This window comes from Vanessa tameamea, chromosome 16 (assembly GCF_037043105.1).
Source record: "Vanessa tameamea isolate UH-Manoa-2023 chromosome 16, ilVanTame1 primary haplotype, whole genome shotgun sequence".
Taxonomy (NCBI): Eukaryota; Metazoa; Arthropoda; class Insecta; order Lepidoptera; family Nymphalidae; genus Vanessa; species Vanessa tameamea.
Window position 1 is genome coordinate 1,622,164 of NC_087324.1, and position 26,670 is coordinate 1,648,833.

The 26,670-nt window shown below is 31.2% G+C and overlaps 1 protein-coding gene across 1 annotated transcript in view; it reads right to left on the minus strand.

Annotated features, from left to right (window-relative positions):
• The window catches only part of LOC113393157 (TBC1 domain family member 12-like), a 48,074-nt gene that overhangs the window by 13,163 nt on the left and 8,241 nt on the right, over positions 1-26,670 (minus strand). The window contains exon 2 of the mRNA XM_064217240.1: positions 5,299-5,556. Coding sequence (XP_064073310.1) covers positions 5,299-5,556 — 258 coding nt within the window. The remainder of the gene's footprint in view (positions 1-5,298; positions 5,557-26,670) is intronic.

A 26,670-nucleotide genomic window follows, 5' to 3' on the forward strand; every position in this document is an offset into this window, starting at 1 on the left:
GATTTCTAATTTTTTTTGGTACATTACTTACTTTTTGATATCGATTTTGCACGAAAAAAATGTAAATAGATTGATTGAAAACCACATTGGATTATCGTCGAGGTCATAACGCTAATTATTTTCGATTAATAATGACCTCGAAGTGCGTATGAATCATATACTACTTGGGAAGGCGCCAGTCAGCTGGGCATCTACGAATTGTCACCACTGTTCCGCGAGATGCCGCAACAGTAGGCGCATCGTGATACGCACGGGGCCTATACGTTTGCTTATCTTTACAATAAAAAAAATACACCAATAATTTACTAAGACTACTAAAATTATTTATTACTAATATTAACAACAATTATCCATATAATACAGCCCATATAGAATAGAAACAAGTATCAAAAGGATGTGTATAACTTTAACTCAATCTAGATGAAACTGGTTTAAAATTCAGTTCAACATTTCAACCGCACTTATTAACTTTAATAAGAGCCATTAAAAATACTTCAACGCTCAATGTATGTCACCTTCATTTCAACACCGCGTTCATCTTAATAAATTAATTTATTGCAGCAATAAAAAGCTTATAATAATGAAGTAATTATTTTTCCATAAAAAAAGAGAAACTCCTGTATGGATTGTGTAAAAATATTAATATCAATTGAAACAGTAATTAGGTTTGGTTTTGTTACTTTAAATTGAATCAAACAAAGTCGTATTCATCAAACAGCACGCGATACAGATCCAGGCTAAGGATTTTCTTGCACTGTTATTGGAATCGCGTAAACAATTACCTAATTCAATTAGCAACTATTCATAAAGAATTGCAGATGTTTTTATGAACGGCCCATTTATAACTGCTACTTTAAATTCGTATTCGTAATTCAATGAATGACGGTTAGGTCCTAGAATAGCTATACCAATATACTAATAATATTATAAATGTGAATGTAACGCTGTACGTCTGTCTGTCTGTATGTCTGTTAAACCACGGAACCGAATTAGATATCATATTTCATCCAAATAAGAAGAATTAAATAAGTAAGAAAACTTAATGCCCCACCAATACAACGACTACCATTAGGCGACCACAGACATCAAAAGAAAAATACTCGACTCTAATTAACGGAGTGACATCAAAATAGTGGTGAGTGCACGTTTATTAGGACACAAATTCTCGGTCACACGTGTCGACGTTCCTATGAACCAGTTTCGCTGTAAGTAAGGGTAATCGACCCTTGAAAACATTAAGAATTAGACATACCATATAAGGCCTTCATATTTTGTCTCTTCAGTCATGATTGATTGTCAATTCAGTCAATTGAAATAATCTTTGTGTCCTCAAAATCGAGTATTTACACACTTACGAACACTATAAGCAACATTCAGGCAAACGCACTCCCCCGCTGTTCATAAACCTCTTAGAAGGTTCGTAAAATAATAATTCCGCAGTCTTACATACGTTTTCCACAAAGCGTCGTCGGGGCCGAAGAATAATATCAAAGATTTTATGATAATATTGATTAATCCTTGATTTTAATGTATAAGTCCGAACAGTAGCGTGCACATTTGTACCAATGTCGGTCAGTCACACCTATCGTGACCTCACGTCGGACTGAAACTCAACACGACTCCAACGGGGGCTATTGAACTACCCACGTCTTGGTGTTGAGCTTTTGAATTATTAATTTATGTCCTTATTTAGATCATATCAAAATTCAAGCTGAAAGCTACTTGCACACATATACTAATCCAAGGTTTAATGATAGAAAATATTTTGATAAAGTACCTACGTCAGAAGACAAGATGGTTTAATTAATGGTATGGAATAATTTAAACTAGTGCAAGTAATCAATGAGTTTTCATGTGCTTAAATGTCAGGTGAAATTCTGCATTTGTATCCACGTACACGCATTGGAGCAGCGTGTTGGAATAAATGCCAAGATTTTCTCATGGAGAAGAGAAGGGTTCCTAGCAATGATACCCTAACAGATGGGACACTTACCAAACTTAGAGAAATTGAGAAACAAGACGTAAGTAGCATTACAACATTATAAATTTAATTTAGCTAATTTGGTGCAGTTAAAATATTTAGTATTGGCAACACAGGAACTAATTTTAACGTTAAAGGAAGTTGAGTTAGATTATAAAAAAAAAGTAGAGCAACGGACAGTTTAACAGCAATTAAGCAAAAATAATTATTGCAAATAATTTTAACAAGTAAAAGTACTTGTATCAACTTTTATTAAATTTCATATATCATTTAGATAACTACTGACACACAAATTACTAAGTACGCGAAAGTAAAAAACAGTTTCGAATAATGGTACACTTGTGGTAAATTATAAAACCATTATTGAAATAACACTATCCACTCTAAAAGCATATACAGAAAAGAAAATCACTCATCAATTACATTTCTAGAAAATAATTTCCAAATGAGTTGACGCCAAGAATGATTTAAGACCTTTGGTAGGATCCAGAACTGGCTAAATATTAGTAAAACTGTTTGACTAGATGGTAGGGCTTCTATGCAAGCCCGTCTAGTTAGGTACAACCCACGTATCAAATATTCTACTGACAAACAACAATACTTAGTATTGTTCTGTTCTGGTTTGAATACTGAGGAAGCCAGTAAACCTGCAGATACAAGAGAGTTAACATCTTAGTTCCCAAAGATTAGTGACGCATTAACAATGTACGGGATGGTTAATATCTCAAATCTGCCAACCGATATGAAATAAATAAAGTATATATGTATTTCAAAATGTTCACGAATATAATTATGGTTAGGTACTAATTTTCATATTCAGTAACGTTGGACAATTTGGCAAATTATCAACGGAAACATCTAAATATAACTAAATTCGATATAAACAACGATTTCTTCAAGTCAAGACTTCCTTCACACGGCTCTCGACGTCTCATTAAAATAATTACATTAATGAGAACTTTATAGTTGAATACAATGTATGTCGTTCGTTAAGAGAAATATGCGGATTTAAACTGAAATGACAAGAACATTCCCCGAATTCCTTATATAAGTCTTTATATTTCCTTCCATCGTTCGCCTAGCCTTAGAAATAAAAGCTAATAATGCGTCAATATGACACAACAATATGTTTACGACCAGTAGGCCCAGTAAATTGAAGACGTGAATCTTACCAATGATTCTGAGGTCAAACTCTACCCAGGTTTGACCAACAACGGACCACTTTTCATGTGTTTAATTTATATTTAAAATTTATTGCAAGATGCAAACACTCAATAGACTGTCGAAGTGTGTAACTCTTTGGTATTTTAAGGCAAAATTGTCAGTGTTCATCCAACTATGTGTCTTTATTAATGCGTTCATCCGTCCGTATCACAATTTTGTCAGTGGTTGTTGCCATCGATATAAAATTTGACACGGCTGTAAAAATTGTTTGACCGTGTCTATTTGACGCAACCTCTCATCCTACAAACCAAACACAACTAAAAAATCGTTTATACATTTTTGGTATAATGTCTGAAAAAGCGGTTGGACCTTATGTCCCTTTATATTGGTATATTCCAATCGACTCAGTTTAAATTTGATGAAATTACTTAAAGGCTTGCCTCCGTGGTGGTTTATAAATATTGTTTAGAGGTTGCTAATCATCCCCCAACAGCATTCCAACATTCCAATGCCGAATTCGGCTGTTCGGTGGTTCATTTATTAATGACTAGCTGTTACCCGCAGCTTTGCCCGTGTAGAATATGAATATATTTACAAATTAACTTAAAATGTTACGTTAATGTAATACCTCTTTGTATACCACATTGGTGTATATTTCAGCCCTTAGGGTAGAATATCCAGAAACGCTTAAATACGTATCTACTCATTTTTAATCAGTAGCTCAAAAATAAAGTTTCATGCTTCCAACTTCAAAAATGACGGTCTTCCAAACTATCCTATATACGAAATGTCAAACTCTATTTCTCCCCTTTGGCGTAAAATATCCAGAAACGCTTAAATACGTATCAAATCATTTTTTCGGTAGCCCAAAAATAAAATTTCATGCTTCTAACTTCAAAATGACGGACTTCTATACAAACTTTCAACCCTTATATCACCCCCGTAGGGATAGAATATGCAGAAACACTTAAATAAGTATCTACTCCTTTTTAATCAATATCCCAAAAAAAGTTTCATGTTTCTAAATTAAAAAAATCCATACGAACGTTCAACCCCTATTTCACCCATTTAGGGGTAGAATATCCAAAATTCCCTCCCGAGTGGGTGTCATGATATGTTATTTTATAAGTGTACAGCCTAAAATATAAGTTTTATGCTTCTAGTTCTAAAAATTCTAAACATGACAATACTTTCAACAACTTTGTGTACCAAATTTCTTATAAAAATGGATCCAGTAGTTTTGGCGTGAAAGCGAGACACATAGACAGACTAAGTATGGATTGTTATTTCAATCGCTAGAGAGCTCCGATAATAACCGCGTCCGATCACTGCTAAATTCAAAGTGCTACAGGGAGAACCGCGGCCTCCGACGCGCCTATAGCACGCTCCCGCCGCCCCGGCCGGCCGGTACCACCGCAAACGCTACGTTCCGCAATTTTGAAATCTGTAATATCTTCGAAAATATTCCTTTCAATCATATAGTGTAAAGGGCCATATTGATCTATATTGAATGCACAATTTATTTAAGGTACCTAATTGGATAAGGATTAATGCTATATTGCTTAAAATCGCTTCGAAAATAAGCCAATATTTCTCGTAAAAAGTAAACGATAAAAAATGTTTATTGTGGGTTATCTTTAAGAGATAGACATATACCATCGCGGACTTTTTTATATACATTTTTGAGGTGTACAATTCTGTACTACATTATTTTGATCTATCTAGTAGGGTTCAGCCAGCGTTTACAATGTAAGCGCAAAAAAATTATAAATTTACGACATAACATTAGAAACTTTTAAAATTATCAGTGTTACTTAACTATATTGTCAATGTATTATATACAAAAACCTTCCTCTCGAATCACTCTATCTATTAAAAAAACCGCATCAAAATCCGTTGCGTAGTTTTAAAGATTTAAGCGTACAAAGGGACATAGGGACAGAGAAAGCGAATTTGTTTTATACTATGCAAAGATGACGGAAAGAAATAAATTGCTATTTAACGAAACGTTGACACGTATATGTAAGGTCGAGTATAGTAAAAAATTAGTACATACATTTGTAAGATTAATTACTAATAAACTATACTGGAACGACATACTTCTGAAATTAAAGGACGATTGAGTAGATAATATTCTTATATAATCTGCTTACCGGTCATGCTGTATGAGTGCTATTGAACTAGCGACTAGATCATCGAACTGCTTCTCGCTAGCCGAACTGCCTTGTCTTTTATGATGATGCGGTGTGTTTGCGGCTGACGATGTAGGTGTGAGTGAATTCTGCACCTCAGTGGTCAAACTCTTAGCTATATTTCCATTGGATTTACTGCCGAATAATCGCCATGTGGTGGTTGCATTTGATTCTTGGGTCTTAGAAGTCGACGAGTTACTTTTCCATGGGAATACGCCTCTGTAACAAAAATAAAAAACACTTAATATTTTTTTACGGTAAACTTCAAAGTGTAGTCGCTACTTCAACCGTTTTGAATCTTTCTAGACTCATCGATGGTAACTTTGCCAAACCTATCCATTACTATATACAAAAAATCATAAGTAAACCGATCCAATATTTCATATTACGTTATGTCATAGTTACCTATCAATTTTCATGATCGAGAGCTGTACGCGAGCGCAGACGTGTCCGGAATGTCATTGTGTGATAATTTGCTCTCGTTGAGAGCGTGGGCAGAGAATTAGTGATAAATAACTTCCAAGCTTATTTAATTTTACTGTATAATAAATTCAAATACAGATAACAAATTATTTACTCTTAACATCACATGTTGAACGTATTTTGTCGTTGTGAACGTAGTTACAGATAAAAAATCATGAATTAATTCGTTTACGATTATAAAAGACAATCTAAATTAATCATCAAATCGGTTTAATTGATTATTATCTATATATTAATAAGATTATATAGAGTTAAAATCTATTTCGTTGAGTAATTTCATACGCAGCGAGTGAAAGCTTGATTATTCAACGTCATATGTAGAAGTCGTTCGTAGCAAGTATAATTACAAATATAACTTACATAAAATCGAGAAAATATTCTTACTTAACATTAATATAATTGTGTTCCGCCATGTTTTTATTAAGGTAAATAAATTAAAGTTAATTTTCGTTTAAATTAAAGTCAATAATGCTCATTGATTATTTTTTTTTAATTACCTGTTTTGTTCTATTAATTTAACCTTTTAGGAAAATCCTCTTTAATATAACATTAAAATTAAATGCAAGTATATTAAAATGATGTTACTGGTAATAGCATTCAATTACCTTATAATAACAAATCGTAATATGATGCGTATATTTTGATGCCATTCCGAGTAATTCCTACACAAATTGTACAGTACTGTGTTGACTACTTTGATATAATTATACTTAGAATGGATATACTACATAAAAACATACTATCAAATAATATATATACTATGTTTATCTCGAGTCTACAGAATATTATAATAACAGAATGGGTTGATGTTTATCTAAGTGGCAAAAATCCAGCACTTTCAGTTTAGATTTCGTCACAAAGTTTTCTTTATGAGTACGAGATGAATAAGCAAACAAAACTCAGTATCACTTGGCCTTATTCAAGCCGATCCTTGATTATATATTTGGGCCAATTTAGCTGAATGTTATTGTAATTATATATCAGAGTTTAATGACGTCATCTCGATATAATTACATATACTACAATCGATATTTATATTTTTTACTATTGGATAAAAATTTTAGGATAATTATCTCCTTTCGCGACGTAGAAGTTTACTAAGAAAATATTTTTGGAAATTTCAACTTCGAGGGAGAAAATGGGAGGGGTAACTTTGCATGAATTTTACAAGTACAAAGTCGGTACAGGCAACTAGTATTATAATATAGGTATACTGAATCAAGCAGAGTGACATCGACGTCAATTTATATGTCCTTCCTAGCATTTGCGTTGAATGTGATAAATATTGACTGACTGAAACGTATATAAAGGAATTTCGCCTTTATTGTTATAGTACTGAAAGTTATATTCATCTACATAGTTGATAATAATAAATAACGCAGATGATATTTGCCCACACGATTGTTAATATTTTAACAAATGATTCTAGCTAGGGTTGCCTAAGAAATATTTCTTTTAAATTTTAATAGGTTAGAACAAGTGAAGCGCGAGAGTCAATCAATCAAGAAATCAAGAAAAAATACTTAAAAAAAAGCAAAACACTTGATTAGTGCGTATCAAAAATCTAATACGAGTTCAGAAAGAAATACCTATTCACTATCACTTAAAGAGAACCGGCGAGAAAAATTAAGAAACCGTACATCGCCCAACATCCCTGACATTAGTATTTATTATTTTGAATATTCTATTCTTGATATATATGTATATAATATCGTAAATATCAAAGTTCAATACTTTATCATAAATGTTACCAATAAATACATTACCTGGACAAATATTGCGTAAATATACATACCTATGATACATAACGAAATACTCTAAGAATGAATTGATAAAATATATGAAAACGTTTTATTTAAATAAGAAATGATAGACATTGTGACACAATATAAGCCTATAATTATTTCCTCAAGTATTAATTAATACGAAACGACTAAATAGATAATTAAATTAAAAATTAAAGATGCCATCTTTTATGTCGTAAAATATATTCTTGTAGGAAGTAAAACTAAAACTTAGTCAATGTTTGTTCACAACATTTTTAGTCATGCCCTGTTGGTCTAGTGAGTTATGGAGATAGATTCCTACAAAGATTCCAAATTCAAATCTTATTTCCGTTTACTAACAAATCATTGGGCTTTGTTGTCAGAAGAATAACAAAATAATATTACTATAAATATTTGAAACGGAATATTTACCATGTTTATTAACTACGAAGGTCTTGTTCACGTAATGTCGAAATATCGAGCTTCACCAAATAAAAATAAAAAACATGGTATATATCCCATTTATACTTATAGTAATAAAAAATAACCATGTTAATTTAAAGTCTTATACAAAATAATATTTACCACAAATCATTGTTTCTTAAAAACTTAATTCAAACTTCAGTTCAAGGATGGTTGATTGACTAACATTCAAGCACACAAACATTAATTTTATACTGAGAGCTGAGACTTACGAGTAAGATGTCGAATTATATTATTTTAACTACATTTCATTACACCAGTGATTCCCAAAGTGGTCCAGGTGGACCCCCAGGGGTCCACGGGAGACTTGCTGGGGGTCTACGTAGGCGTGAATAAAAAAATGGGGGTCCATAAGATGTTAATGGGGGTCCACGAAAATTTATCTGCTTTTGATAGTAAAGAGCAAAAATGTAAGCATAGTTTTTATAAGGGCCTACCTACATTGTTTTAAGTACTTAACTAAGCAGATAATATTTTAATAAGGCAAGCGACTGTTACTTGTCCAAACTTGCGTATTCGATATTACGTACAATTTTGTGTACATACTTGCAAAGCGCTATCCGCCCGACAATCCTTAATGCTTGTTCAGACATGTACTTGATCACCACTATAAATACTTGATGATGATGATTTTTTTTTATTCGTCATCAGTTTGAGATAATCACTAACAAATTCATAGATTTGAATTGCTGAAATACTCGTAGGGTTACTAAGGATAGAATTAAAAGCACAAATAATAAACAAATTTAAATTTACTTAATATTTTCGTGTTTCTCTCATACTGTGGTTACGGACACGTGCCAATAGGTGGTCCACGAGTAAAATAAGTTTGGGAACTACTGCATTACACGATCACCAAAAACGATTGTAATGTTTTAAAAGTTCATATGAATACATATGATATGTGAATGTCTTTATTCCACTAAAAGATAAAAAATAAAAAAGTATGCAAATTCTAGTGAGATATTATCTTTAAACAAAATTGGAATGGATTGTATAGAAATTGTTTTAATCGAATCAAAATAATAACATAATGCTATAGATAACATGATACTGTCCCTCCCTTATTCTAAAGGTGTAAAAGAGAGAGCCATTATAACAATGTTATAATTATTTTAACACATCCGTAGGTAATTAAATTGCACGTGCAACGGATGTTATGGGATTCTACATGTATGACGGTGTTAGTTGTGACAAGATTATTATATCTGATCGATAAAATTCTAACGTTATTTATCGAGCAATTATAGTATATAAATAAGTATTAATAAATAACAATTACTTTAATGACTCTAGATTGTTTTTGTATTTATATATTAGTAGATTTTTTTGTTAATTATGGTGCGAAAATATACAATTTGATCTATTATGATTTATAAAGCGTCAATAAAATGAGCTACGAACAGCAAGTCTTGTTATAGAACATCATAAATCTTATAATTCATCAATCTTAATAGTATGTTTCAAGAAGCAATGACATCTGAGAAACAAAGACCCAATAGTGTAACACTCGTATGTACCAAAGAAACTATGAAGGCCTTGTGTAATTATTTCTTTCAAATGTACGAGCTAATACGTAACAAAAACGCTGTGCCCATGCGCCGTGCCGGCCCGCGCATGGTACGCGCTCGCGCAGCTAACAACACGACCTGTTGACTTATAACGTGACAGGTTGAATATAAAATATGAAAATACATTATTTTATATTCGACTTCTGGTTAATTCCGTCCGTATGATTTATAATTATATATATTTAAATTTATCATAATTTACAAATACATAAGTACCTACTAAGTAAATATAATATACCACAAGAGTATATTAAATGTATAAAGAGATTTATTAAGGAACTAAAGGAAGACAAGGTCATACTGAGCTGTCACCAAGTAAACTGTGAAAATGTTAAGGGAACAATTAGGATCAAATCTTTGTATAGCTGTAACAAAGTATCCATATGTCGCCGTTTTAATGTGCTTGACTTGTTTGCTAGTCTCTGGCGAAAATTATTGTCGTGTGAATTTATGATAATGATCAAGCTGTTATAGCATTCGTTTATGTATGTTATCACTTTTTGATTACAATGTAAATATGGTTTTTATATAACTCTTGCTTAACACACGCGAACTGTTGTAGTAAACAGAGTTTTAATCACTCAAAGTTGGCTTGGATTAATGTTGTAATCAGTATTGAATTTCGGCATGTAATCAGATTTGAAAATTTCTTGTTAGTTTTCGCAATCTCGGATTAACAAAACTTGATGATCTAAGAATTAGTTAAATACCTTAGATAGATGTTATAGAGTCTAAGAACATCTTAAGAAGATTTTACAAAATTCGAGGCTATCGCAGGAGCTGAATAAGGGACTTTTTCGATCAATCGAGTATTTAAACGATTGTATATTTTTAAAATACATGGATGGACAATTTAAGTTAGTATATTTCCTAGGCGGCTTAATTTGTTTTAAATTAATCTTATACGTAATTAATCTTATACTTATACTTCATTACTAATTAATTAAAAAACAAAAACTCAGTAGTGATTCTAATATTATATAATATTATTGTAGATACATATTACTTAAGAAGTAAGAACACACAATTCATATCGAATATCTTGGATCAGGTCCAAAACAAAATACAGCAAAGTTAATTTTTTTTACATGACATTTGTGACGAGTGTTGTGATATTCAATATTGTATTATATTTGTAATGCATATTTTTCATTTATCGTATTACCTTCTTGTAATTCATATATATTTTAAATGTTATACATTATATAAAAATATTAATATGATACAAGCAGAGAAAGGTCGTTATTTCATTAATTTACAATTCATACATTCAATGAGATTAGTATTATTATAAATAAACTAGACTAATGAAAAACAATAGCATCAAATTATAAAACACTTACAAATAATAAACACTACTAAAAATGAATTTATGTTTAGAATCAATTAACCCAGGCGTGATTAATGTTAAGTTGTAACGTTATACGTATTTCATAAAACATGAACAATTATATTCAAAACTGGTTCTCACGAGATATACGTAGTAGACTCGGTAATGTATAATTCTGTTCACGTATCCTAGTATCAATTGATAATGATCTTAAACAACAAGAACCCCGACAACATACATCAACACACATTTCAACCAACAATATTGACGTCGACAGAATAAAAACTTCAATAACATTTTGAGTCCAAGTTTGACAAAGTGTTAAAATTAAAAATGCACTAGGGCTTTTTACGATGACAGCTAATGCATAAAATCCAAAAACAATCTAGAATCATTATTGAACAATAATGGTCAATAATTAATTATTTCTAAAAAATCGGGCAACTCATATTATTGCAAACAATAAAAAAAAGTAATAGCATCAAAAATAAAGCGTACCCGCGATGAGGTTAGGCTTGCGAAAGCAGTTTATGAAAGCCTTGGCGCATGAGCAATAATGGTAGAAACAGCTAGGCAGTTTGCCAGTTAGAAACTAAGTGAAATTCCATTCAACAGATAAGACGTTTGATCTAAAAGTAAATCGAAATAACTTAAATAATCGAAATGTTCTGAGACGGATTCGATCTCAGAAAATTTTAAGATACAGTTAGAGAAATGTATTTTTTTATTTATTTATAGGTAACCTATGCCATAGACATTAAACCCTACTTTGGCCAAACCAAACATAAGGTTAAATTGTATTCAAATTTAGAACAGAGTACGTGTGGCATAATATCTATATCTGATAATGGATAAACTACATACAATACGATAACGAGTGGACAAAACATTTTTCCTGTTATCTAACACTAACCAACTAAGAAAAAGTGATATTAAAATTTAAAACTTGAATGCAGAGATTAAAAATTACAGTTAAACAAATGAATTGGTAAACAAGCACATTGGTAGATATAGTTTATTTACGCATAATATAGTATATACAACGAGTGAACTGCATAAAATTGTCCAAAATATAAAAGAAAAACTACTAGAAGGACTTACATCTTAAACACATTACAAGCATGTTCCTTTAAATATATCGTTGAAGCTAAACTACGTCATTAGAAGGTGACCTCGTGCGACATGCAACAATAATGTGAGGTCAGGGAACAACTGACCCCGTAATTGTAAAGATTTTTCCAATTTAGTCTCATTTATGGACTTTAAACTTGACGAGTAATTGTTGGGGACATTGTTATCGGTTTTGTATTAGATCGAATATGATTTTATTTATAATAAACGTGGAGCAAGTTTACGGATGTTAAGAATTCGGAATAAAAAGAAGTACCTTTGAATAGTTATATTACAGAATTAAGTTTATGTGCTAACTGTTCAGAAGGTAAAATTAACCAAGAAGTACTGGCAAGTCTGAAATCTTCATGTCGTTATCATCGTTCAATCGTCAGACTCTTCTTCAATCAGAACTAAAATTATAAATTCAAAATTGGTTTTATTAATTAGTTGTTACCTTTTGATGTTTTAAGTATTCAGTAGATTAACTTGAAATTTTACATACACGATATCAGGGGTACAGAAAAGGATATAACTAATTCTCTCTCCTCCCAAACCCTCAGACGCGGAAGAAGCAGCAAGAGGAAACAAGTTATACATATATAAAATCATCACACGACATGTTTATAAATTACTAACTTGGCAATGGCAGGCAATAAAAAAACTAGCCTTTTAAAACAGAACACAAAGAAACAAAACAACATAGCTATAAAAATCAAACGAAATCAAAAGAATACCAATAGTCCATATGGCATACCTTACCGTAAACAATTTGCAAGATAACTTGTTATGAAACTTATAATTCAACTCACACAACCCTTAACCCGTGGCGAAACGCCTGCGCCATACGATATTTCATTGTGATTGATACAACTGATCGTATTGAGCACTTCGTAATCAAACCACGCCTCGCTTCTATTGTTGGGTATCACATTCCATTACACGTTCGTGACCTTCTGATGATCATTGAACATTGCAGTTTATCTGCTGTTAAATGTTATATCGAGTAGCCAGTAGCTTTTAGGTGTTACTTTGACCCTAACAAATTTTCAAATATCACTTTAACAGGAATTTTCAAAAAGTAGGGTCAAGATTTACACCCTAATGAATTCTCAATCAATATTATTAGCAGCAATCAAGATCTCACTAATGACATATTTGCCATTGTCTTCAAAGAATTTAAAAATTATTTTAGAGTAGCTTGTGTTATGTAAAAAAACGGCCAATATTTAAAGCCAATACAATTGCACAATCTCCCGGAATTAAAAGTAGCCAATAAAATTGTAATATTTATAAACAAAAGAACGGAATCGTGACCAGATTGTGTATTGGACATATTTTATGAAGCGTGAAGGCAGATGGAGATACTAAAATCTATAACGAATTGATAAATTACTTTTGTAAAAGTGGAAGTTAAATTTGTACGGATTGTAACATAACATTATGATATAATCTGTCAGGAAGTTTTTGCTATATTGTATGCACAGTGTGAGAAAATATTCGCAATTATTAAACAAATTGATATTTTAAAATATACAAAAACAGGAAGAAGATTACTAAAATGAACACGTATATCATCTTATTATATAATTAAAAGGTAATTAATATTTTGTTAGTGAATTCAACAGCATATCATTATATTCAAAACGCGAGTTCCAAAGACAACAGCATACAGCTTATTAAAAAAACTCTATATTTTTTAAATAAATTCACACAACATTAACTGTTTAAAGGAAGAAAAACCTTAAAACGGAATTTGAATTTATTTAATTATCCTTAAGATATTAATTTCCATGTATGAATTACACTGAGTAATCAAATATTAATAAGGTGGAATTACATTTCATCAGAATCCTTGATTTAAGTTTCGACCGGATTACCAATTTAGGATACGTTTACATCGAGAATAGTAACCGTTATGTCAACATTTAGTTTTGCAATGTTGTACCAATCTCCGGTGCCGATCTCGGGACGACACTTAGCGTGAGAAACTGCAAGGTCTGACGCAAAAAAACGTGAACGATGCGGATGACAGGTCTGCGAATGGTTAACGTTTACATTCCTTTAAGATTTATTTTCAATTTCTTTTATTTACGTTGGTTTTATATAAAAACATATTATTTATTCACCAGTTTTTTACTAGATCAGTTCAGATATTACAATGAAGTCATTGAATAATCTTAAGGAATCATTTAAAGATAGAGAAACACGATAAATAATTAATTAGTTTTGCCTTACACACTTATAATCATATTCAACAATTTACGGTAACTACAGTACAGTAGCAAATAAGAATTATCATCTAATAGTAGGACTTATCAAACGGTACTTCAGTTATTAATAGTACTAGAAACACGCGCATGCGCCCGAGACCTATTTACATCGTGAACTACCTCCCACGTTCAGTCATCTTTCGCAAATGGAACATAAACACAAGCATTTGTCCTTACAAAAGCGTGCTCGGAAAAGGTCTGCCGCTTGTCTCCGAAATGGAAATATCACGGAATAAATCGTCGTTTTTACTAGTTTACCTATCTGAAAAGAAACTGTAGATGAAATAATAATACCAGTTTTCGAAGAATATATAATAAACTTTTTACCTTTATAATTTAGAAGATACGCGTATATTACGGTTAGGTTGAATAAGAGTCTAGAATTCTACTATTTCTAGATAATTTGCAAGCTTGTCTGCATATATAATACTTTCTTACCAATTATTCGACCGCCAAACCGCAATATAAACTAATGAGATAGATCCGAAGGGCAAGTGAGACAGTTTAATTTAAGGTATAACATCTAAGATATCATGATTGAAAATGAACATACCTCTTACTTCGATTAAGACAACACTTAACATCTTGCAAATAGCATATAACCATACGCATGTAAATCATTATTATGGAAAGAATAGAAATATTTAGGCCAAACTGAATAATAAACAATACCAACTCACAATGCGTCTGCAGACATTATCTCCAAGTGTAACGCAAGTACGTGAGCTCCTCAACAATAGAACAGATTAAATAACAATTAGCAAATATGTACACTTTGTCAAGCTACGAATATAAAGAAACGCTTTACTTTATACAAAACGAGAATGTGACTGGTGAACAGGTGGCGATAAAATATATATTTATACAATTCGAGTCATCTTTAAACTATCTTCTTGAACATAAATATGACTAAAGTTTATTTCTTTAAATGCTGCTATTTTTTTATTTTATTTTTTTTGTAATTCAAGGCAAACTTGACGAAGGTGAACTATTTATCAGTAAGTTCCTATTATTTTTATAGCAATTTTCAACTTGTTTGGTTACAGCAAAACAAAACGATCAATAATGTCGATCATAAATATTCAAGGATGACGATCAACACAAAATTCCTATAAACCATACGTATAGAGACGACAAAATATGGAATACCTAATGGCATTTTGACAAGAACAGTCTTAGCAATCTTCAGACTTAAAAATGTTAATAATCTAGTATATTTTTGTATATCCGTCTGGTAACCGGATAATAAAACTGCAAAATGTATTAAGACCGTATTTTCTCTACCGTTTCAATCAGCCTTGATTATAATAATTTACAGCTGATCAAATCGATATGTTGTCTGTTTAAGGTAATTTATGAAGTGAACACGATTACAAACAAGCATTAATATATGCTACATAAAATATATATTTACACACGTATCTACTAGCTCTACTTGTGTTGTATGTAAATTTTACTTGTTATATCAAATTCAGCAATTTAATTTATTCTGGGCCAACACGAGTCAAAAAATATAACCAATAAGGCAAGACGAAATAATTCATTTCATTATAAATAATTATTTTACGTTACGCTATTTCCTTGTACTGTATTTATACTATTGTAAAAAGTTATAAAATTACAAATTACCAATAAATTATCTGACATAAACACTGAAAAGGCAAAGAGCTAACCTCGTACCAGTTGTGATTTAAATAGAATCACTATAAAGTTATTTATAAGACCACCCATTGACAAAATCATTTCTCTCTATGAGAGATTGTTTCTAGTAGATCGATTTAAAAATAATTCTTAATAGGGTTGACCATTTAAAATAAATACAGAAATGAATAACTTTAATTAAATTTTACATATTACTTACTGTCTTAATCGAGTAGATAAAGTTCTGATCCTAAGCTACTGAAAGTTATTTCGAAAGTACTAACTACAGTTAAACTAATCGAATTAAGCTGTAAACTTACTAAAAGAATAATTCACCCCTGACATTGAAGAACTTGAGTATTAACAGTATAAGTTTGATGTCTTCGTCTGTATTTCTATTTTATATCTCCAAATAGTTAAACTTGGTTGAATCTGGATAGAATTTTAAAGGAATTCAACAAATTTTACTAAATTATCTCCGATGCCATTAAGGAAAAAAGAATCAGAATTTGAAACAATTTAATATAATAAATACGGACCATATTAAATTTTCTGAAACTGAGTTGAAACTTCAAACAGAAATACATACATAGTTTATATTAAAGACCAACTAACCTAAATAAATGTTTCGTTGTGTGAGATAATGTTTACATTAATGGCTCGTGCACGAGGTAGTTATGTGAAAGTATGTAAAATATAAAGTTTATGCACTAACACATGCCAAATGCATGAGTCTAATGTAATTATAGTTTTTTATTCTGATTTATGTATTTCTATTGACCTTGACAGACACATAATCGGTCTCGTCTCTCGTTGGCTACTGAATTCTATCGTCCCTATCATTCAGGACGTGTTTAGGCAGCCTTAGTTTATCTGGTATGTTTTTTTTTATATGTGTACCTAGACAATGTCTGGTAAGTCTGTTGGTCAATATTAGTAGTAAAGTGAACATCACAGACACAGCATCATCATTATCATCTTCATTCGAATACTCCTATCCCATTTTATTTGGATTAGCTATGTGATTTTTTTCTCTTTCGTTCATATATAGTTTAAACCATATCTTCATTATCTCCTTTGGGACATGTATGCCATTCTGAATACATTTGTCCATTTGTATGCATCAATCGAGACAAATAGAAAATAAATCATGAAACTCTTTGCTGATAAATTCAACAAACCAGAACATAAATTTAAAGTAAACATCGCTTCCGAATGTAGATTCTATCAAGAAGAATAAGTAAGAAAATCGGAAGTCATTCGTTTCTACTAATTGAAATAAATGGGTATGTTAATTAAATACAATTAAATTATAATACTTCCTGCATAAAACTAAACAAAGACAAACTCCACGCAGTTTTATCATCTACACTTATATTGCGTAATACGCATTTTTTAAATTTAGATTTAATATGTGATGTTAAAGGAATTTCCGATTTTTATTTTAGAAGCTAACGCCTCGGCTGATGAAGGATGAATTAACTTTGTGTGAAGAAGCAACTTGGGTGTTACAAGTTTTGTCACTATTTCCATATACATATAAGTAATATATATAATGATTATCATTTACTCGTAGTATGAGAATCGATATTATAGTGTGTATTAGATAACATTGTTGTGATACTTTGATGACAATGCTAATATTCCAATTTCGTTAAAAACATCCCGAAAGAAGTCTGAGATTATAAATAGAACACTATTTTTTGAAGAAAAAATGCCTACAGTTTCTTTGTTTTGAGAATTACTCCAAAATATTATAACACACGGTACCGTTAACGATATTCTGAATCACTCAATCTAAAGTAACCTAGATTCCGTGATTCAGGATAATTATTAGTAATTCTTTTTTAATATAATTATGACCAAATAGAGTAGCACTTGAATAGTAAACAGTATAACTGATATCAAACTACCTTGGTTATCTTCAAGGGCCAAGGTACTTAAAGCTCTATCTGACATTGAACCATTTTAATGAATAAGACTAAGAATTCATTTAAATATTAATCCCTGAATTTTACTATTAATGACGACCTACTTTTCTTATAAAAAATATATTTAAACCATTCGATAAAGCTAGATTTTCTTTAGAATATACATTTCCAGTTGGAAATCTCAATAAGTGGAGAATTTTTCCCACTGCGGATACTACAAACTCGAGTGCATGCTAGCGCTATGAAATGCGCTAGAATGTCGAGGTTAGATTTGTTAAAAGTTTAACACACTAGCTTTTAAACGTGAAATTGTCCGAGAGGAACTCCGTTTTCAGGATGACGTAAGCCCAGTATTAACACTTCAACGAAATAAATATGTTGAACTGACCTTGTTAGCCGACTTTCTGTTATCGGACCTTTCGTATCAAATATGTATTGAACATAATATCGTATTACAGTCGATTGAGCGATGCTAAATGACGTAGTGGTAGACGCTAACGTCATTGCAATCGTATATACACATATACCACGACTAAATATTTCTGGTACTTCTACCATGTGGACTTTGACTATAAACTTTTAGCATATCTAATAAGTATATGCAATAAGATGATCCAGATGAAATTATTTATGAGACATCATCTCATCATTTGAAATCAAGTAGTAGTTTTTGTTCTGTAAATCTAGATGGCCTTAAAAGTAATGGCCCCATAATAAATATTTTGTAAGGTGTACACTAGCGACTGAATTATAGGGGTCTTTAACGATGACCCTGTGGTTATTTATAAAACAAATCGATTTGTTTCGCTTTGTTCTTTAGCTGATGTTTTCTAGAACTATAATAGACTAGTTGAAACTTTTGTTATCATGTCTGTAACCATCAAATAATCTTTGTATTTTGGCGTAAATACCAAGCTGAACTTTAAGGAATTATTTCAAGTAAGACTTTAGTTGGTAACTAGTTTTTTATGAGAACGATTGCCATCTGACCTCGGCAACCTTTTATGGGAACCAATAAAATTGTTATTAGTTTACCTACATCGCCTTTTTCAATGTAATTGGAGGCATAGCTTACACTTGGAGAACAGAAAATATGTGGAATTGGTTTTCTATACGGTAAAGCAATCCGTGACATCAGCTTACAGACAGTCTGATGACAGAATGATCTTATTCCAAAATCTAGATCAAAGAGAGATGAAATAATTGTATGTCAATGACAAAAACATACTTTTAGTCACGGCAGCTCACTCATCCTGCTTATTAAAATTCAAGATTGCAGCATCACAATTTATATTTACTTTATTTTATTATATTTCTTTCATACGTATCCTTTTTGGGTATTTTTATCTATACTAATATTATAAATGCGACAGTAACTCTGACTTTCTATCTGTGTGTTGCATTTTCACGGCCTAAACTCTGGACATTTAAAAGAAAAATTGGTATGAAGCGAGCTAACTGCTAGATATTGGCTACTTTTTTATACCTGACGATCAATCCCTAAAATGCAAGTGAAGTCGGGGGCGACATTAGTTCTAATTTAGATTAATATTTTAAGACTCTGTTTCTAAAAATGAAATTAATTCAAATGATTGATGATTTCATTTTACATCAAAATTATTTACAAGAGCTTCGGTAACAGAATCCTGAACCTAAAAATTATAATTTACAAGAATCGTCGCCGAGCTTACTGCAGGTATAATTTTTATACTAGTCTGAAAAGTTAAAGTAAATATGGCTGGTGTTTCATTATTTACTGAGTAACTAATCACTCAGTGCCGCACAGACTAACGACTCTTTACTCTATGCCTTTGTTACTAAATCCTTTGTCATATCCATTTACTGAAAAAATATAATTAGCAGGTTATATTACCGTTTCAGCCATAACCCTTTCATGGCTAGCTTTTTTAACTTTAAACATTCACGATGCATAATATTTATGATTTTAAACTGTGATCACACCTTTTTTATTTTAATATTATACCCGACGGTTTAAAACTATTGCACCTTGCATTGGTAAACCGGAATATGTTTTATGAATTGGATAATTTTCAAATGTTTATCATTGTACAAATAATAATCTATATTTGTATTAATAAATGGAGCAATAACTTTGTACCCCTTTTTACCAAAAAGACGCGTACGGATATATAAGATAATATTTTATTTTTTATGATGAGATTTAAATTAATTGAAAAGCCAAGAAAAAAATGTAGACATTCTTTTTTAATTTTAAGCATGTATCGACTCTATAATCGTATATACTACTCCTTAAAACGAAAACTAAGTACATTACGCTACAGGATCACATTTACAAGTTTCGTATTGACTTACAATGTACCTAGTTATTTCAAATCGTATAAAGCATTTAAACCACAAATGAGTTAAACTCAGCCATCGTTTTAAACATTCTATTAATCCATACAACATTCCATACATACATCAAATTATAACTTAAAGCAAAAGTTATTTCAACAAAACTTCGTTCATCCTGTATTCTTACAAACAATGAACTATATAAACAAAATACTTTAACTAACGAAGTTGATGTACATTTTAATATTCTATTTATTTCTTAACAAAGTCACCGTTCCTTGCATCCTATTAATTTTCCATCTGACTTAACAGAAACAATGTGACGGTCGCTTCGTCACCTGTTTCCAGGTCACGCTTCGCAGAGCGTTTGGAAATCAGACAATACGATATACCTAATACAAGAATGAAATATAGGTTGATTGTTTTAAATGAGAACGTTTAAGAGGTTTCTTTTTCAGACCGAAAGATAAATGTAATCAAGTAGAGGAATCTGTAATTCATAGTGACATTGAACATTGTACTTTAATAAAGAACCGTCTACTCCTGTGATCGTAGCGTGATATTATAATAGTCTGTTGATTGAAAGGCTAATTAAACAACGTAGATAGCTTACCAGCGACACAAAGCGAATATATCATTATTGAAGGCAAGAAATAATTGTCTCCTGGTAATAAGTGAACCATTCCTCACAATGCCTGAATAATAAGCTCATTTAATATATTATTTGTTCTACTTTTGCTACCGATACCTACCATTTAAAAAGTATTCCTTTCCTATTTACATCGCCAATGCACCACTAACCTTGGGTAATGAGATGTTTTGTCCTTGTTGCTATAATTTTTCTGACCCACTCACATTCCAAACCAGAACACTACACTACAGAGTATTGCTATTTGAAGTATGCCATTGATATTGGACCTTAAAAGTAAGTATATCATTTAATAACCGATTGCATGATTTAATCCATTATTTTCACACTTATTAAATAGCACACAATTGCATAAGTTTAGCTAATTATTATCACCAATTGAGAATAAAAATGACATAAAAGTCTTAACCGCAAAACGTCGTCATTTGTCATAATATGAAGGCTTGGTATTGAGATCGGGTCGTTAATGACGTGGGAATTGGATATGAGGAAGACATTATATTAAGGTTAAAACTCAAGTAACTAAGTCTCACTCTTTTCGCTGTTTAGTATGAGAATAACATATTTTAATTATCCCACCGCTGGGCTAAGGACACCTCCTTTTAAGAAGGTTTTTAGTTCAGCTTTTAACCACTCTGGTATATGACATTTCGCAGATATTCCTTCAACTCATGCAGGTTTCCTCTCTATGTTATCTTTCGACGCTGAACTTAAAATTATTAGATCATTATTTGTAATAAAAATACTTCATAAAGACAACTACATTGAAAGAATCATTATACAGCTACAAAATAAGACCTTTTGTTAAGTTTTACGTTCTTCTAATAATAGATTCTAAATATAAACAGACGAGTACATTTCCCATAAAATTGTTCTGAAAAAACTCTTTCACTGTTTCTTCATTATAATTTACCTTTTAAATAAATAAGTAGATTTAGTAAATAGAACAGTTCGCGGAAAGTAGATAATAAACATTTAAATTTATACAATTCTGATGTATTTTTGAATAAATTTTCGTGTTTCAAATGTATAAAAATTGTCCAAAATTGCTTTCAATTCAGTAATAATAATGATATTCGTATAGAAAGCCAGAAGATACGACAGTAACAAGCTGCTTTATCCGTGTATGTTTGCACTATTATAGTCAAGAACTGAATTCCATACGAAGCTGCGGGCACACCTATTATATTAAATGTATATTATTATATGTCCTCCAATAGTAAAGAAATAGAATTAAAGCTTGCATGCCAAAGGAAATAGTTACTTAAGTTTTTTTTCAAGCTAGATGCACATTAAAATTTCCCTCATTTGATATTTCACATAATAATGTAGGGACTATAGATATGTATGTACCTACTTTTTATGTAAATAAAACATAAACCACAGATGCGTGACGGTAGAATAACGGGCGAGCAAACGATACAGACCATCAAGCGGTAGCAGCATAACCTTTGTTTATCTTGCATCTCACTCCATCTTTATAAAAATAAAAACTTTGATATTTAACGCCATCCGAAATCTTTAAATATGTCCGTTTTATGGCATATTAAAAATTTATTGGCTACGGATATTAGACTTCAGTGCTGTTAAATAAACTTTACGCTTTAAATTCTCGTCCGCAAATAGATGCGCCATAAAATCTTGTTTTGTGAGTGCTTAAGATCAAATGAAATTTTAAACTCGGCTAAAAATGTTTATTCATACTTTTGTCCCAGAATTTTAAATCTACTGCAGATTTGTAAGTTTCGGTATTTTGTATTCAAGAAGACTTAAAGGTTAAAGTACTTAATTTCCAATGAATATACTATTGGATCAAAATGATGGTAGTTATAGAAATTTACAGCATTTATACCTTTACAGCACTTAATATCATATCATAATTTTATCAATGGAAATTATACTTATCTATCTAGATATAATTATAAATATCAAAATATATTAATTAAATGAAAAGACAAATAAACACATTTCACTTTTAAAAAAAAATAATAGTTTAATAAACGCTCTTTTGTTCTCATCATCTCCATCATCATCAAAACGTTCGTTCATTGCTGGATTGTACTTTCCAACAACCAATCATATTCCTATGTTTAATAAAATATTTCTCTTTTGTTCTGAATTCAAAATATTAATGGTCCCGAGCACGTTTTATGTTACCCAACTACTCACTTACTTTCCATAGTTGTACTACGAACGTAACTTCCGTGAAAGAACACATTTTAAACATCAATCGTAACACTTTCACTGGACGAAATTTTTAATTTCTACGTTGCGTTGCTGATTGGGAGTTATTATGGTAGTCGAGCAGCGTGAATCTTTGAACGTGATGATTTCGTGATTAAGACAACTTGTAAAAGCTTTTTCGTTGTGTGAAATTTCCAATTACGTAAGCAATATTAGAACTTCTCTAATGGAAATTAAAAGTATTACTGTAGCAAGAATTTGGAGTTACACGCGATTGGAATGTTTTCAAAGTAATTAATCAAGTATTTTATCGACGTTTAAAATTATAAAGTTCCTTTTTTTAACTGGTAGTGTCTATTAATATTTAGCTTATTTATAAGGTTTCATATCAATGGTTAGATAAGATATTGCATTATAATCTAATTATGAGACTGGACAGGTTACGTAACTACTAAAACCAACACGATCAGACCGTGGAATCAAGTGATTCTCTCAGAGGAATGTTGTGATGACGTCATTATAATTCTTTGAATTGTGGACCGATTACATTACTTGAGGTTGCCATCAATGTGATTAATAAGCCCGGACAAACAAGGCTCGGAAACATAAATAAAAAAACATAAGAAAAAAAATCCCAATAACATCAGTGTAAATTATCTTAACTACATACATAGTTTATATACTAAAATTATTTAAATTATTCCTATTGTAAAGTTATTTTTATAAAGGCACGCCGCGGTTAGTACTTTTATAGTACACTAAATTTCGTATTTCATCAGCCTGAAAGTCATTATGAACAATATATTACATTAGAGTATTTTTATATTTAACCTAAAAAGTCTTTCATTAGATATATCAGCAGGCGCTTACGTGATCTATTGTTGGACGCAATAAAAATATCTTAGTCGACTATTACCGCAGTTACGATTTATGATGGGGTGACTCTATTCTGCCGGAACCACACGACATTTTTGTTAAGATCAATAAATAAAAGAAATAATACATTCAAAAGTAAATATTGGTCGTGTAGTGGCATTTGGTTGACAAATATACAATAAAATAAGCAGAAATCCTTATTGAATGAGTATTTTTAAACTACAAAAATAACCATACAAACAAATTTTATAGAAACTGTAGTACTTAGATTACATTCGAAAAGTGCTTTAACTCGATTTGCAGCGCTTTCTACGTCATTTTGCTATTACAATACAGCTTAAAAAACTATATTAGACAAAAATTCACACGCGACAATTGGTCTGAAGTTGAAAGGCGAACGAAAATAAACTCTCTTATACTACAACATTCGACACATTATTGCTTGAAGAAAAATGGGTTAACGATTTCATAATAACGTCCACTTATCATTTACGCAATATCTAATCGATAAGAATTGGTATGAACGACAGATTACGATGCATAATATTTTGAATAATTAAACGCTTCGTAATCACAAGTAAGTACAAAGGAAAAAAACAAACGAAGTAGAAACTGATCTCAACCAAGACGCAACCTTCACGATCTTTGGAACCAATGATATGTAAAAATATTTTGCCTATTAGGCTTACGACGTAATTTTTCTGTTTCTCGCAAAAATAATCGTTTTTTTTAAAACAAACATGTTTTTTAAACATAACGTGGTTTTTTAAATGTTATGTGGACGATTATTGTCGGTCTTGTGAAATATTTTTGGAACAAACAATAAAACTATTATGTAGCGATGGTTGAACTGGAAAGAGCATTGAAATCAGTTAGCTTTGCAGTTATAACAAGAACAATGGTTCCGATTCTGTTAAATACAATAGTTCTAAAATAATTGAACACTACGTAAAATATTTGTGTCTCTCTCTCTCATGTGTAGGATAAAAAGGATAGCATGTTATGATTTAGCTCGGTCAAAATATTTAGTTTAAATGTTGTATACCAGAAAATCGACACCATGATAAAAATAAGGTGCAACATATGATAAAATATTATTAGTTCACTCGTAAATCTCGTAATAAACGTAGGTGTATCTAAATGTCCCAAAAGGAGTGACTAGTTATCAAAACATCATTATATGGAAGTTGAAGTGCCATGACTCAGGCTTATTATTCACTATTGGTCAGCTATAAGCCGTAATAGGATCGTTATACTTATGACTAATATAAATCATTCTCAGTTATTGTCAAAGTAGAATGCTTTAATAAGAATAACACTGCATTGTCTTAACAGTTAAATGTATCAGCGATTTACTGTTGTACAAATAACTGTACAGACTGCCAAAGAAAAAAATTAACGGACCACAACGATTGTCAACAACGATACTTTAAAATCCATACTCCAGAATTAAACTTCAGAATGCCTCTAAAACCAATTATTGAGTTTTTTACGAGTATCTGTTTAGCATCAAACAAACGATAAAAGTTCATGTTTGTTACGGTTAAACGTCCTCACTTGTAAACGATGTTAGGGGGTGATTAGTAAACGATGCTGTCTTCTTCTTTCGAATGTCAAGTCAATGATGATAGAAAGAGTGAAAGAATTTCTAAATAAAGGCGAGAATGTTTAACGTCAGCTATTCGAATTGCTTGATCGATTCCAGACACAATCGAAGGATTAACATGCTTCCCAATCAGACTCCATCGTATCTACCTGGTTCGTGGTAACATAGTACAAAAGTAAAGTAACGCTCTATGAGACAAGATTACAAACATAAATGAGATTTGAGAGACTATCCAAGGATCCTTAATACTTTTTGCATATCAAAAGATGTGTTATCGTTATCAGGTTCCGGATGTAACGGAACATGATAAGGCATGATGATAAATGAATTGAACCATCCGTATTCACCTGTCTTTCACCTTATTGGTCCGGCAACTACTGTTGATTTAAAAGCACTCAAAAGGTAATATATTTGTGTTCGATTTTTAAAAAATCCATTCGAACTATTATAAAGAAATGAATAATGCATCTCTATATATAATTATATATATAATAGTTTGAAAATGATCTAAACCGTATTCGCTTAAATAAAACAAAATTAATTTTAGTACTGAGAACATAGATCATAAATCTACTGATTTAGAACAGTGTAAACTAAAAGACTTGAGTAAATATGATCGTCGTCGCCAATAGATAATTTGGACATACATATTAGCTAATAGCATCGTGAGTAAAAGCTTTTAGCTTATCATACGTTGCCAGAAATGACATGTTTCTTATTAGTATCAAGAGATCCACTTAACTTAGCGATTGGAAAAATAAAATCCTATCCTAAATGTCATCAATCCAATTAATTTGTGTCGTGCTCTCGCAACACATATTTCAAATCTGGAATCAACATAATCAGCCTGTAAATTTCCCACTGCTGGGCTAAGGCTTCCTCTCCCGTTGAGGAGAAGGTATGAGCATATTCCACCACGCTGCTCCAATGCGGGAATCAAAGCTTTGTAGTATTATATATATATATCTATATGACTAACTCCGAGAGCAACTGCAAAAAGCAAAGAAAGCATTTTTGATATAAAGACTTCACATGACATCAAAGAGAACTCTTCTCACGTTATATAAGAGATTTTAAAGTGTGTCTAGAAATAAAACGGAACGTCTTTGATGAG